The sequence below is a fragment of the Melanotaenia boesemani genome, chromosome 3 (assembly GCF_017639745.1).
Source record: "Melanotaenia boesemani isolate fMelBoe1 chromosome 3, fMelBoe1.pri, whole genome shotgun sequence".
Classification (NCBI taxonomy): domain Eukaryota; kingdom Metazoa; phylum Chordata; class Actinopteri; order Atheriniformes; family Melanotaeniidae; genus Melanotaenia; species Melanotaenia boesemani.
Genome location: NC_055684.1, coordinates 24,007,807 through 24,023,195, shown reverse-complemented (window position 1 = coordinate 24,023,195; position 15,389 = coordinate 24,007,807). Strand labels below are relative to the sequence as shown.

Here is a 15,389-nt window from a genome sequence, read left to right as displayed (position 1 = left end):
GCTGACTGGAAGCCAGTGTAAAGATTGTTAAAGCTGGTGTGATGTGTTCAGATCTTTTAGTCCTGGTTAAAACTCTAGCAGCAGCGTTCTGGATGAGTTCCAGATGTTTAATGCTCTTTTTAGGAAGTCCTGTTATGGTTTTTCTCAGTCACTTTGGTGCATTTCTTACAGCAGAATTAACACTTGCACAGCAGCAGTGCGTTTCTCAAAACAAGTACAAACTGAAGAACCTAGTGGATAATTACACGTGGTTATCCCTTGTAGCATCACTTGCTAAAATTAGTTCATTCCTCAAAAGCAAGTATTTATGTCAATGAAACTGTCAGAGCCATCAAAATGAAAAGTCCTGTCACCATTGAGTACAAACAATGTACTCAGATGGTTTACTCATGTTTTAATTAAGTAAATTTAATTTTAAAAAGTCAGATCTTGGAGACACTGCATGAAAATGTCCAAGACAGCACTACACACTAGGTGTACAGCAATTTGAAAACTACAATTGCAAGTTGCATGTGACTGTTGTTAGTAGGGTAATTGAATAATGACACAGAATACATTTGTTTTACATACGCTCTTTGCCATCACAGTAACTTGTTCACAGCATAATGTGAAAATAAAACTTAAATAAAACAAACTTAAAGTAAGTATCAACCCTATGAGTAGAGCTGTTCACAACTGTAAACAGTTGACAACTTAACAGTACATACATATTACTGTACTGTATGTAACTGAACATATTAAATCACTCCTGTGCATCGAGACGTTTCTGTCTGTCTGGTCACATATTTTCATCAACATCACATCGGATATCATCCTTTGCGATGCAGCGATGAAAGAATCTCCTCAAGTGGCAAACCCACCCTCTGCAGGACTCTGCTGTGAACTCATTGCATCCTGCATCCATGGCTGCTAGCAGAGACATTGGAGTATGTGGTCGCTGGTCCCACACCTTCCACCTCCAGGCAAAGAAAAACTCCTATTTTGGATTTAGTGAAAACTGAGGGTCAGCTGAGAGAAGTTGTTTGATTTAGGAGACATTCCAAGAAAATATTATAAGGAAATGCTTAAAATCTGCTTGACAGAACTAGTTTAATTCTTTTGTGTGTAATGACTCAAGCAATGAAATGAGGACTATTGTTTTTAGGGGAGGTAAGTATAATTAATTTAGACAGATATGACTAAAGCAAATGATCATGTCAGGAAATAGCAGAGAATTGTATGAAAGCAAATGCTACATGCCCAATTGCATTTGCAATTTGATCAATGCAATGAAAATGCTACTCTGATGTGCACAAATGACTAACTGTTGTGGGGTTTGAACTAATAGTTATGAGAATGTTAATTCTGATGTGAGAAATGCACCAAACTAAGAAGAACTGTAAAAGACCATTGAGAATGACAATTGAGTTGTTGATCTTAACTATATACATAGTTTAGTTCCTCTCTTCTTTTTAATTTCCTGGTCCTGAGTAAACTTCTTAGTCTTAGGACATTTAATGAATAAAATTAATTGAATGTTTCTGTAAGTTAGATTTAATAAAAGTTGTCTGTTTTATCTTAAATAATGGTTGTTGATTACACATAAACATAAACCTGCTTAGATGTTGATTTAGTTGTTCATGTTTTGTCTGTGTTGGTGATTAGGGAGAAGCTGGACCTACTGGTGCTCGTGGACCTGAGGGAGCACAGGGACCCCGTGGAGAGTCTGGCACTCCTGGATCACCAGGACCTTCTGGTGCTTCTGTAAGTGATGCAAAAAACAATTATTTTCAAATTTATTTTGGAAGTAATATGATTTCATCTGTCATTTTATAAGGCACACGTGTTCTGGAGATTTTTACAGGCTATACTGACATATTGTTCATGTTTAAAATGCTCGGCTCGCTTATATTAGTTCAAGGATTTGATTTAGCGCTTTTCAGTACTGTGCGTGATAAACAAAGGCAACTGGATATATTTTTTATGACCTTAATGATTAGACTTGTCAGTCCCAAATCTTTGATCATCTGGTCGAGTTATTGCTGTGGTAAATATTGTTTTGTCTCTTTTTTTATTATAGGGCAACCCTGGTACTGATGGTATCCCTGGAGCTAAAGGTTCAGCTGTAAGTTTAAAACAATTAGTCTTCTCCCTCCATTTTACTACATATTTCCTTATTTGGCTCAGTAAAAACAAAAAGAGTGATGTTGTGATTTAGAGCCACTCTAGTGTACAGAATGTGGGTTTTTAGTCCATTTGCATGAACTTTACATGCTTTGTGTACCTGACATCATGTATAAAGTTTGTTATTTTGCGTATGGCAATTCATTTTAGTTGCACTTCGTAGTTGTAGTTCCTGTCATCACTATGTTTTTCTACACTACAGCGCAACCTAAGTGTCACTAAACAACATGCTAAAACTTTACCAATGATAAATTTAATTGAATGTTATTAAAATCTGAATCCCTTAAGCCAATTAACTTCACATGTTAGACACATTTCTATGCATTTCTTCTTCTCTCTGTAGGGTGCTCCTGGCATCGCTGGGGCTCCTGGTTTCCCTGGACCTCGTGGGCCTCCCGGGCCTCAGGGAGCAACTGGACCTCTTGGGCCAAAGGGAACATCTGTAAGTACTCACCGACTTGCCCTTGTACTAAAACACAGCTCATTTTATTGGAGCTTGGAAATAGTTTACCTTTTAGTTTCATTCCAAATGCACAAGTGATATTTGCTCCAATTTCATATAAAAACATGATCAAGAATCACAGAAAATCAGTGAGCCGTTACTTTCCCCTCATCCTCTCTTTTTACTCTCACCTCTGTTTGTAGGGAGATCCAGGTATTGCAGGGTTCAAGGGAGAAGCTGGACCCAAAGGAGAAATTGTGAGCTTTGTTCTCTATTACTTGTCTTTAACATTACAAAGAAAAAGGTTAATCTTCATTTTTTTTTTTTGTTTTTTCTTTTTTGTTTTGTTTTTGTGTTCTTGCTTTTTGTTTCTTTTTTTCCCCACAGATTTTTCATCTTATGTTATGTATATTCAAAAACATTTTTTTTCTATATGGAAATAGGGACCAGGTGGTCTTCAGGGAGCCCTTGGTCCACAAGGAGAAGAAGGCAAGCGGGGACCCAGGGGTGAGCCTGGTGCTGCTGGACCACTTGGACCTCCTGGAGAGAGAGTAAGTAACATTATCGTTGTAAAAAATTAGGGTATTTTCTACAACTTCGCTAGCTCCCAGTTCCTTATGGGACTTTTTTGATTACGTTTCTTACACTAAAAATAGTTCTTGCTGTTGAATAAGCAAATCACTGGTGTGTCTTGCACTTTTGGCACTAACAATTAAACATAAAACATTTTCTACGTATTAAATGTGAGTAATTTTAGTCTCATTAAAATTTAACAAAAGTAAACAGTTCCTGGGTTTTGTTTTGGGTGACACCTGGGAACCTCCTTAAAGGTGCAGCATGAAACAAAATCAAAAGTCAAAGATATATAGTCATATGTCATAAAAAAAACTATGTTTCCATTGGTATCTAATCACTTTACATACTTTAACTTTAACTATTAGTTTTAATTCTCTTATAATGGGCCATTTATATCTACTTACTATAGGTCCACATACATGGCAGCTGCCATATCCTCCTGACTACCAGTAGTATAAATTTGTCCTCTGTGGAGGACATTTGTAAACCTGAATATCTCCATCCCCCTTTCACGCTATTAAACCCACTCATTTTGTTCTCTAAAAAGGACATCCAGGGCTTTTGAATGGTACCACATTTATAGGGGTGGGGCTTTGGGAACATCCTGTTTTTACTCAAGGAAAATGGCATTCATTACCACAATCACATTTCATAAGAAGAGGAAAAGTAAGTGCATAACTTCTTTTTGTGCAAATGTAGTCCTGAAGTATTATTGTAATATTTCTTTATGATATGTCTTGAGAACACATTAAACCATTTTCTAAATGAATATAACAACATTTTACCACAACATTTAAGAGTTTGAGAATTGTCTTCTGTAGTGGACATTTGTAGCTATTTCCTGAATTTTGTTCTGTATTTTTCAATTAAGAAGAACGAGTTTCATTGTCAGAGTTTTCTCATTACCCTTCAAACAGTCGGGGAAATTAAAAAAAATATTGATTAAACAATTTTTTTTTTCTGGTAGTCAGGAGGATATTTTTGCCACCATTTTTTCCATGGTGTCTCTGAAACTGCAGTACCGGCTGTCTTTGATAGATGCTAGAGCTCCACAGCTGTACTTGGCATTTGAAGCGATTTCTATGTCTCTCTTTACCACTGATTTCAGCAGTTTTTACATACTGTACCTTCAAGGTTCTGTATGAGATTCGGTGACTTAAATAATGTTGGTTTGATTAAACTGAGAGGAAATGATCAGATTTTGTGTTTTCTACTTAGGGAGCCCCTGGTAATCGTGGTTTCCCAGGTCAAGATGGTCTACCTGGTCCAAAGGTGAGTATCATCACAGTATTAAGGTTTTAAGTTATGTTGTGATAAAAGTAAATTACATTTCTGAAATGTTTAATCAGTTAGAAATTGGTTTGACTTTGATTTAATTAACAAAATTATCAAAATCAGCCATAAAAAGATTAAAACAATTTAGAAAACCACTCATTTAAATCTGCCATATATTCCCCTGCCTCTTCCAAGTGTTTAGTTTAACTCTGATCTCTGAGTGGTTTAACTTTGCCTCAGTCTGTATAAATGACACATTGAAAATAATTTTTATTTAATGTTCATCAAAGAGTAAGAATAAATGAAAGTCACGTATTTACATGAAGATTGTAGATGTACTGAATAACTTAAATAATATTTAAATTATTTTATTGAAATGTCAGCACTGCAAAGAATGATAGCATTATGAACAAAAAAACTAGTAAGAAAAAAAATCACTATTCAGGCAACAAGAAGAGAAGATATTTGAAGATTGTTATATGTTGAAATTCAGTGAAGTCACCCTTTTAAACCAAGGCCATTAAATATATTTAATGATAGTGCTTATCTAAATATCATAAACAATTTAAAGGAAAAAATCTCAGAGCCTCTTGTAGATTCATATTTTAATTTCACATTTGCAGTTAGTATTTTTTTTTTTATGAGCCTGAAATTAGGAAGATAAAACAGTTTTAAAAGTTTCCCTGAAAACTTTTGTAATCCCAAATATACGTCTTACTGAGCTATTCCATTTCTTTCTCCAGAAAAGACTTCGAAAGTAACTCATTTTAATTGATCTTTTAGAATAAATTACAGTCCAAAACTATATATCATCATATAGCATATTAATTTGCATAAACACAGGTGCATTGCACAAATTAAATGAATGAATTCAGTCAAATTCTATTAACCAGCTTTATTCTGACCAACTTATTGACTCTTATGTCTCAGAGTCTCAGATGACATGTCCAAAAGATCATTTTTCATCTCATCTATTCATTATACTTATTAAATCAAGTTAAATTGCATAAAGTAACTTGCAGATGATAGAATGATGTGGTTGATTATGCACATAATGAGTCTTGTGCCTCCTCAAAGCTCACTCTTAACTCACATCAGTACCTGTGGAACAAAAACAAGGACATTGTTTTGTCTTGGTTGTTCTGTTTTTTTTTTTTTTGTTGTTGTTGTTTTTTTTTTTTTGTAAAGCAAAAAGTCTGTTTGTCAGCTCTTTTATTTTCCCAGCAGCATCAGTAATCACATGAAACCTCTTTTCAACATGTAACATGTAACTCTACTTTATGGCCAGAAGGTGGCGGCATATCTCACTACCCCATCATGCACCACTGACCTACATGTCCCATATCGCCAAAGCCAACATCTCATTTAATATTATCTTCCCTCAGACAGTTTCATTTAAGCCAAAATGAATCTATAACATTTTAATCTTCTCATCTCCAGCAGGTCAATGAAACTCCTGCACACTATTAAAATGGAAACTCATTTCCTCTGGGATTGAAAATTGTGTCACCTCCTCAGCGATTGACCAACTGCTTTATTCTCATTCTCCCAATAAAGGGAGCCCCTGGTGAACGTGGACCCTCTGGAGCCAGTGGTCCAAAGGGTGCCAATGGTGACCCTGGACGTCCTGGAGAGTCTGGACTTCCAGGTGCCAGGGTAAGTTTTTTTTCTACACCTACAGGGACATGTCAGATCTGGGTGTTGGTAATTTTCAGGAAGGTGGAAGTATAATACACAAAGTGTCAAAATTCATTCAGTTTTTTTCAGTATTGCACATTGTTGTCAAATATATTACGTTGTCAGTCTGTGTTTTTACACAAAGCATTATTTGTACTGATCATACCTGTTCTATGAAAATTTTTTATGAGCTACTAAGAACAACAGAATAATTAGAGATTAATCACCAGATGACAAGACTTTATCAGTTATTTCCATCTGAATCCAAGACTGGATCCTGTCATTTGTCATTTTGAAACTGAAGGCATCTGTTTAGTAAGAAAAGTACTTTTTTATTGTATCCTACACTTAATGCTAAATGCACCATACATAAATACTAGATGGTAAAATTGAAATATTAATCACATTGTGCGCTTTAATTTAACTTCAGATTTCATTCTACAAACTTTGATGGATAAATGAGCCCAAGCATCAAAGTTCAAGGGGCGGGCAATGTTTATGGCATGGAATGAAGGGCCAGTGACAACCTACAATCTTCTTCACAGTTCACTCATAGTTTGGTCAGAGCTTCAGGTGTTTTGTATCAGTAACTGCAATCAGCTATAAATACAGTTACTACAGTGAGATGCTTTTTATGCTCCCTCCTTGCTTTCACACATGTCGTACATGATTCATAATTCAGACTTCATTTGTGTTGCTGTTCTTCTGTGACAGGGCTTGACTGGTCGCCCTGGTGATGCTGGACCTCAAGGCAAAGTTGGGCCCTCTGTAAGTGAACTTTTTTACATCATGCATGCAATGATGTATTTGTTGTTGTCTTTGTAAATTAGGAAACAACCATTATTTGTGTGTGATTGTTTTTTATATACTGTACGTCACTTTTAGAACAACCAGATAGACTTATGTAATGTAATGATTTATATGTAGTATTAATCAAACTGAATTGCAGGACATTTACTAACTCATTACCCACCAGGCCCATTCTGAAACTTGCTTTAGATCGATTTGTAGATCAAAATTTCACTTTGACCTCCATTTTTCTTATCAAACATCTGTTTCCAGTGATAACATTTAAACCCTCTGTTCTATGAATTTTTTATTTGTTAAGTTAGTAGAAAATCCTACTTGTATACTATGTTTATACCAAAACTCCCACATGAAATCCTTATGAATCAGTGGGACAGGTCCGCTTGTGGATAGTAAGGATTTTAAACATTTAATTCCAGTGTTTTGTTTCTTTTTTATGTCCATCCCTTTTTCTCTATAAACTTGAAAAGCTTGTTGCACAAGGTTCCACTTATTTCTTTTTACATTTTCACACTGGCTATATGAACAATATATCCTTTTTTATACATCTCATAGCAGTTATTAAAATGTTTTGGAAAGGAACATGGAGAGACTGATGGATTATTTGATCTGTAAAGTTTTTGCTTTTCATAGCCGACTTAGTTTGCCCCCCCTGTGGAGATTCTTTTTTTATTATAGGTCATATTTATATTTAGGAGCTGGGAGGAAATGGACTATTTTAATTAGACAATGTGCAGTTTTATATCCATAGATGACACTGAACATTTATTTCTCTACTGTCACTTCAAACCTATTCCTGACCGGATCTTCTGTGCAGCTACTCATCCCAATCATCAGTCCCACATAAATTCATTTATTCACAGACATATCATGTTATTGTTATTACTGTAAATCCTTTCATCAAGTGTTGTTTGTTACTCTGTTCATTTTACCTTAACAGGGAGCTGCTGGTGAGGATGGTCGTCCAGGACCCCCTGGCCCTCAGGGAGCCCGCGGACAGCCTGGTGTGATGGGATTCCCTGGACCCAAGGGAGCAACTGTAAGTAACTGAGATTTTAAAATAGGTAAAAGGTTCCTCTGTATAGTGAAAATGTTCTTCAGTTTAATATTTTAATTTCAAGCCAACATAATATTTGATGTTTGCCAATGCTAAGATTACACTCCTGAATCAACAAGACACAAGACACCTGACAAGCACCATCTGGCATGCTGCTGAGCACCTTTATACCATTTAATGTGCATCAACACATTCACCCTCACTACTCTAAAATTAGGAGCAGCAGCAAGTGGAGCAGCAGAGGCATTATGACTGACAGCTGCATTTTACTTCTGTTGTTGTTAGGGTGAACCTGGCAAGGGTGGTGAGAAAGGACTGGCTGGAGCTCCTGGTCTGAGAGTAAGTTAACAACTTCTTGTGCTTTAAGTACCACACTTGGACTGTACCGATAAATCCTGCTTCATCTCATTTATATTTTACAAAATATTAAATTCAGCCATCCTGTGATTGATTGAGTTTAACACACTCATTTTAAAATATATAACTTTATATATACAGTGTTACGACTGTGACTGTTATTGATCTGTTGTGTATGGATTATGATGAAAAGCACAGATAAAGCTCTAAAATTTTTTGTTGTCCTGATAGTATTGCTATTGGCTTTGGTTTAACTCAGATCTTTATCTGTTCCCTCTCCTTAGGGTCTGCCCGGCAAAGATGGAGAAACTGGCCCTGGTGGACCCCCTGGCCCTGCTGTATGTATTTCCAAATCCCTTATCAAACTCTATTTAGCTTCACTGCTGATGTTATCTCTTCCTTCTTCAAGTCTGCACTTAGATGAACCCGTCATTATCTCCATTTCCCAGACTGCCTCTATGAAAGCTATTTGTGGGAAAAGGGTCATTGCCTCTTTTGTCTGGTCATTATTAGTGGGCATAACTGTCTCATGGACCCCCACCTGTTTGGAAGTTTATATTTCAGTCCACTAAAGAAGCAAAGTCCACTTTATTCACAGTGTGTACTAATATCAGAGCAGCATAAATGGAATGCTTTGCTATATTCCCCCACTGTATTTCTGAAATATCCATGATAACCGAATATGACAATTAATAATTGTGGGTTATCTGTTTAGGGTCCTGCTGGCGAGAGAGGAGAACAGGGACAGCCCGGACCCTCAGGCTTCCAGGTGAGTCTATCTGCTTTCACCTTAACTGGCTTGTCAAAGTTTAAATGAAATATAAAATTAATGTAGCATTATCTTTAGTCTGAAAGTATGTAGTCAACTAAAAATTTCACTAAATTTGTCACTGATATGCTCAGCAATAGTCAGATGTAGACCAGGGTCTCTGGTAGAAGTAAATCTTTGAAGTTAGGACAAGTAGGAATGTTGAGTAAGTAGTATGTTCATGACTTAAATATCACTGAAAAGCAGGAACAGGCCACTCAGAACTTCCTGAGGCCACATAAATGAGAACTTAATATGTCCATGCTATGTCCTGCATATGTTGCAGATATATAAATACAATGCATAAGTGTTGTAATGAACATGAAAATGCTTTTCTATTTAAATGTGATTATTTTGCAGTTGGAACTCCACAATTTTCAGCTGTGTGCCCTCAGTCATTAATGTTACTGACTTTTTCTCTTCCTTTTGTGTAAACAGGGTCTTCCTGGACCTCCTGGTCCTCCTGGTGAAGGAGGCAAACCTGGAGACCAGGTTAGTAGATTTTTCTGATGATATATAGCCTGAAAATGCCAGGAAAACCAGAATAAGTTTTCTGTCATTATACTAAAGAGGAAAACTCTTAAGACTTAACTGTGTCCATTATCACACTATATTGATTCATTTCCCTCCCAACATCGACAGTATTTGTCCCAAACTGAGTTTCACAATGAGCACACATGGGAACATATTTGGTCTTGTGTCATTGATGCATGTTACCAAAAAAGAGCTGATAATTATTAACCAATTATCAGGTAATTTCTCTATTAAGGTAAAGGTATTATACTGCAGCAAGAGGGACATCTTGTATTCTTCTATGTCCCACTGCTGATTTTGATTTTTCTTTTTTTCCATTGCTCTAAGACAGTCAAAAAAAATAACTGATTCTTATGAGTGGCAGCAGTTACTTAATAATCATTATATTCAAGATGACATTGTCCAAACTTCTCTGTTCGTCTTTTTAGGGTGTTCCTGGAGAGGGTGGGCCTGCTGGTGCCACTGGACCAAGAGTAAGTTCTCAGCCTTCATTTCATTTTACTGTATTTTTTTTCATCTGATTATCCGACATGCTGCTAATTCTTGATACACCATTTCTTAGGGAGAGCGTGGTTTCCCTGGAGAGAGAGGAGCTGCTGGCACTCAGGGTCTGCAGGGACCCAGAGGTCTCCCTGGAACTCCTGGAACTGATGGCCCTAAGGTGAGAACGGCAACCAGAGGAAAGTTTTGAAATGATAAAACATTGCTCCCTAAAGTGTGCTCGTGTGCCTGGAAAATATCTTTCTGGACTACTTGTTCCAGATTTTTTGTATTCTTATCAACAACAGAACAGAGCAATCTGAGCAGAGAATTGAATGTTATTTTTTATGTTAGATCTTGGTTTTATTGTCGGTCCTGATTTCTCTCATCTCAGTTGTCAGTAGATGACAGTCCAATAGAAGTTTATATTGCATTTGTATTGTGAAACAGCAGCTCAGTTCAGTTCTATTGATGATGAACATCATCATTAATAGAGCTTCAGTGCTATTGTTTTTTTTTTTTTTGTTTGTTTGTTTGTTTGGTTTTTTTTGCTTTTCTACTCGTAGCTTGATGTACTTCCAGTCAAGCTAAATCCTCACTGGAAGTGCATCAGTAAGTTCCAGGCATTTTGTCACTGCTGCTCCATGAGAGAGCTCAGAGCAGCTGCAGTTCCCAGTTTTTGGTTTGTTACATGCTCAGATTTTAATCCCAGTGTAAAAATTTTCTTCCCATAAGGTCAGACAAGAGCGGATAGAGAGGATGAGGATTATGAAGCCGACATGAATGCGATGGTGATAGAGGGAGGGCGGGGTGTGAGCAGACAGTCTGTGGATTGTTGAAAAAAATAAAGCTGCAGAGCAATTTGTTGCTCAAGTCACGTTTTCCTGTACATCAGTCATCTCTCTCTTTGATTCAGATTTAATACCAGTTTCAAAGTACACATCCAAAAAATTGCACTTGTATGAGTCCTGCTGTTTCCCTTAATGACTGGAGATGGGAGGTAGATATTTTATTTGTGTGGCTGTTGCTGCAGCAGCATGCACTGCTGATAAGCCTCACAAGTTTTGGCCAGAGGTGGACCTGGTTAAGTTACTTAAAAAAAAAAAAATCAAAGACTGAGTTAGCTTTCATTTGTTTGGCTTTGATCTGTGAAATCGAGTCTGTCCTGATGAAAGTCGCTTTTTCTTTTTTGATAGAGTAGGCCTTTAGTGAAAATGAACACATGGAGTTGGAGATGTTTTAGATTTCTAAAACCAATTTACTAATTAGTTGTTATGTTTTTAAATTCTTCTGATAATTCTGAATGCAACATTCAATATAAGCAATAGCACCTTCACTTTGAGATCCTTACCATTTTTGTGTTATGTCTTTGTGTTTGTATACTAGCAAAAGCAATCTAAAATGTGACAAAAACATGGTTACAACCCAGATAGCAGACACATTTGGAACTAATATGGGCCACTTTAAGTACTTTTAGCCTAGGTATGGTTCACATTTAGGCCAATTATGCTTTGCTATTTGGAAAAAAATCATGTTTGAAACCATTTCTATACAGGTGCTTAGTAACCTGAAATACCTTTCTGCCTCATTCTCAACTCTCTGCAGTCATTGCATTAACCTATATCTTTTAATCTCTGATCTGTAATAGGGTGCCATTGGAGTAGCTGGTGGTCCCGGAGCTCAGGGACCCCCAGGCCTACAGGGAATGCCTGGAGAGAGAGGATCTGCTGGTATTCCTGGGCCCAAGGGAGACAGAGTAAGCCATGAAGTGAACAAATTCTTCAAAAGAATATTTCATTAGTAAATGGGATGACTTCTTTTTCTTTCCCCCCTATAGGGTGACATTGGAGAAAAAGGTCCTGAAGGTGCTTCAGGCAAAGATGGTGCCAGAGTGAGTGAGAATAGGCAGTACTGAAGCAGACATATCTGTTTGAATCTCAAAAAGAAGTCTATTTAGAAATGTGTTCTTAAATAACGGATTCTTACCTTTTTTCATATATCAAAACAAAGTTAAATATTCACTCACATCCTGGTTCAAACTTCTTGTTTCTTTTTGCAGGGTCTTACTGGTCCCATTGGTCCTCCTGGTCCATCTGGTCCCAACGGCGAAAAGGTTAGTGTTACTTTACAGATACTCCCTCATGATAGGACTCTATCAGCAGATCAGGGCACCGAGGCCTAGTATTTCACTGTCAGTGTATGTAAAACAGCTGTTTAGGCCTTGACATTTTGCTAATGATGTTTTTGTGTTTTTGTGCAGGGTGAATCTGGTCCCGCTGGCCCTTCTGGAGCTGCTGGTGTTCGCGGTGCTCCTGTAAGTTTTGTAGTGTAACTGGTATCATCTCACTATAAGACAGTGGTTCCTGAACTTAGGAGGAAGGGCAGAGTTATGACAGGGTGGGTGCAGCAAGGCTAAATAAAACTTATCAGTTTTGCACTGCTAGCATGACATGGACAAATTTGTGAAAGTGCCAATGGACAAACAATGATGATTCAACAGCAGAGATTTCAACCACCAAAAAAGACAAGAAAATATGATGAGGCATATCTTACCCTAGGCTTGATCAGCCTAGTAATGTCAAATAATGGTAATGGTCAATGCAGAGAGACCACAGCATGTTGTATGTCACAAAATATTTGCATCTTACAGTATGAAGCCAAGCATGGGAACACAACACAAAGAAAACCTGTTGATTACTTTAGAAATAAACTACTATAGAGCAGAGTTGTTTTACTAAAGCTGTTTGCAGAGTTTCCTGGTTTAAAACTTATCAAACATTTGCAGAAGAATTGATAATCTATTCTTCCACTGACATGGTTTTAACTATAGTTATCAAAGTAGCAGTCAATAAACTAAATACTATTTCATGGCACATTTATTAACTTGTCAGTTTACTTTAAAGACATGGTTTAAAACTGTTAATTCAAAACTGTTCTATTATATGATTTTAGGCTCTGCTGTCATCTCGTTCTTTGTCTTTTAGGGTGACAGAGGAGAGACTGGACCTCCAGGACCTGCTGGTTTTGCCGGACCTCCTGTAAGTTTGTAAAAACAACACTTTGACCATCCCTTTCCACAGCACTGCAAAAATCTGAAGAACTTAACTTCAGAGCCACAGACTGCATGACAGCAGATATGAAACATCTTTAAACCAGCCTTAGATTACTTTCTGCATGTCTCTCCAACCATAAATTTTCATTAAAAAAATGTTAAGGTGCTGTGTACACAATCATGAAATGCTATACTGAAATGCTGTACTGAAATCCTTGAAAGTAGTTCAGGAGCAACATATCATATGATGTAAGTAAGAAAGTTAATTGTCAAAAAAAAAAAAACTGCTGGTTTTAAATAGATGCAACTCTCATCTCAAAACTCTTTGCAAGCATGTGAAAGGCAGGTTTAGAAACCCTTAGGAGCCTCATGGCTTCACGAAGAGTTACGCTGTTGTATTGCAGAATAATCTTGCTGAAAAGAGACCTTCCCTGAAAACGAAGCACTTAGGATGTCAACATATGTTGCTGCCAAAATCTGTATATACAGTATCATTTAGTATGAGGCTGCTTTGACAGATGTGGAAGCTACGCGTTATGTGCACTAATGTACCCCTATACTTTATATAATTTCTAATTAAAGTTGTTTAGCAATAACAAACTAGATGGTCTTCAGCTTGGAGGACTAGGCATCAATAGGTTTGATTAAGTTAATAATCCTTATTTCTTCATATCAATCCATTCAAATAAACTGTATAAACTATAAACTAGCACCAATACACAACAAAGTCATTTCAAGGCACTTTTAAAGACACAGTCCAATTCAATACAATTAATTTTAGTCCAATTATAATCCAATTAAAATAAATCCATTAAATTATCCACACTGGTCCAATTTATAACAATTGAGTTCATATAAGTCAATTAATAAAAATAATTGCCTAGCTAAGGAAACCAATGGATTGTACTGAATGTTTTCTTCAATTCAATCTCCATCCTGAGCATGCAAAAGGTCGTGGATGACAGTGGAAAGGAAAAAAACTCAATTTTAACAGGAAGAAAAAACCTGTAGAAAAATCAGGCTCAGAAAGGTTCATCATCCACCTTGACAGTTTTCCTAGTTTCCCAATTAGGATAGTTTAGGTGCTACTTTAATTAAATCATAGTGGATATTTGCCATTAAAATGTATTTAATTTATACACTAGGTTTAAAAGGGATACTACATCTTAATACATGTTCAAAGATCTCAAATCTAGAATCCTGCTTTGATGTAAATGTTTTTATACAGTTTTTCCTTATGAAAATAATCATAAACTGCAAGATTAAAGCCATATCTGACACATTTCTGATTTTATTGCTCCTATCACTTGGACACATTTGGATGTGTTGTCGTCTTTACCTTTTTTTTCCCCCAAATGAATTTTGTTCCTTCTTCTTTTTTAAGTATTGAATAACGAGAAAATGTATTAGTCTGTAGATTGTCAGAAATCTCAGTATCTTCCATTCACTTTTTTCAAAATACTCCAGAGAGACATCCAATAATTGTTTTTCATACACCACATCCTTCCAAGCAGGTTTGATCAATACATTTGTGACAACACAATCTTTCTTAATGTTTTTTTCTCTACATTATGATTAATCATAGATTTTGTGTCAGGACTAATAACATAACAACAGGTGTAAGTAATTTTTGTTCACAGCCTACAGACTCTATTATCACAGCTTTTCACAGCACAGACATGGATGCTAACTAAATTATCAGCAGTTAATATTCCGTGTTTTGTCTTGTTTTTCCCAGTTTTGCTGCCACAGTTCCTAGCAAAGTTTTCCAACAAGGACAAAACATGTATCTCCTTCTGCACTTAGGTTTTGTCCATTTTTAACTTTACTTCCATGGCTGTGTGGTGAATATCACTTTGTGCCACTTTAAGACAAGCCTATGTTATGTTACACCACCCCCTTTGGCTACAGTTACCAATCACAGAATAAGGCTGAAGTAAAAACACTCAAAGGTAGTAGCTTTACAGGGAATGGCCTGATTTGAGAAGAATTTATAGCCCTTTAGGGCAGTACAAAACACTAAAAATTTATTGTGATAGCAATATAAACGTGGAAAATCAATATCACAACGACATTTTGACTTGAGGAGTCAGAGGCTAAATGCAACCATCATAAATAAACCTAAAATATGCATCACATATTGAAATATTTGTTGATTTAT

The 15,389-nt window shown here is 36.5% G+C and overlaps 1 protein-coding gene across 2 annotated transcripts in view; it reads left to right on the top strand.

Moving 5' to 3' along the window:
• The window catches only part of col2a1b (collagen, type II, alpha 1b), a 50,153-nt gene that overhangs the window by 20,749 nt on the left and 14,015 nt on the right, over positions 1-15,389 (top strand). For both annotated transcript variants that reach the window (XM_041980642.1, XM_041980643.1), the window contains 20 exons: positions 1,645-1,743; positions 2,060-2,104; positions 2,507-2,605; positions 2,809-2,862; positions 3,049-3,156; positions 4,400-4,453; positions 6,014-6,112; positions 6,848-6,901; positions 7,881-7,979; positions 8,283-8,336; positions 8,639-8,692; positions 9,070-9,123; positions 9,601-9,654; positions 10,125-10,169; positions 10,259-10,357; positions 11,825-11,932; positions 12,014-12,067; positions 12,236-12,289; positions 12,437-12,490; positions 13,161-13,214. In XM_041980642.1, the coding sequence (XP_041836576.1) occupies positions 1,645-1,743; positions 2,060-2,104; positions 2,507-2,605; positions 2,809-2,862; positions 3,049-3,156; positions 4,400-4,453; positions 6,014-6,112; positions 6,848-6,901; positions 7,881-7,979; positions 8,283-8,336; positions 8,639-8,692; positions 9,070-9,123; positions 9,601-9,654; positions 10,125-10,169; positions 10,259-10,357; positions 11,825-11,932; positions 12,014-12,067; positions 12,236-12,289; positions 12,437-12,490; positions 13,161-13,214 (1,395 nt within the window). The remainder of the gene's footprint in view (positions 1-1,644; positions 1,744-2,059; positions 2,105-2,506; positions 2,606-2,808; positions 2,863-3,048; positions 3,157-4,399; positions 4,454-6,013; positions 6,113-6,847; positions 6,902-7,880; positions 7,980-8,282; positions 8,337-8,638; positions 8,693-9,069; positions 9,124-9,600; positions 9,655-10,124; positions 10,170-10,258; positions 10,358-11,824; positions 11,933-12,013; positions 12,068-12,235; positions 12,290-12,436; positions 12,491-13,160; positions 13,215-15,389) is intronic.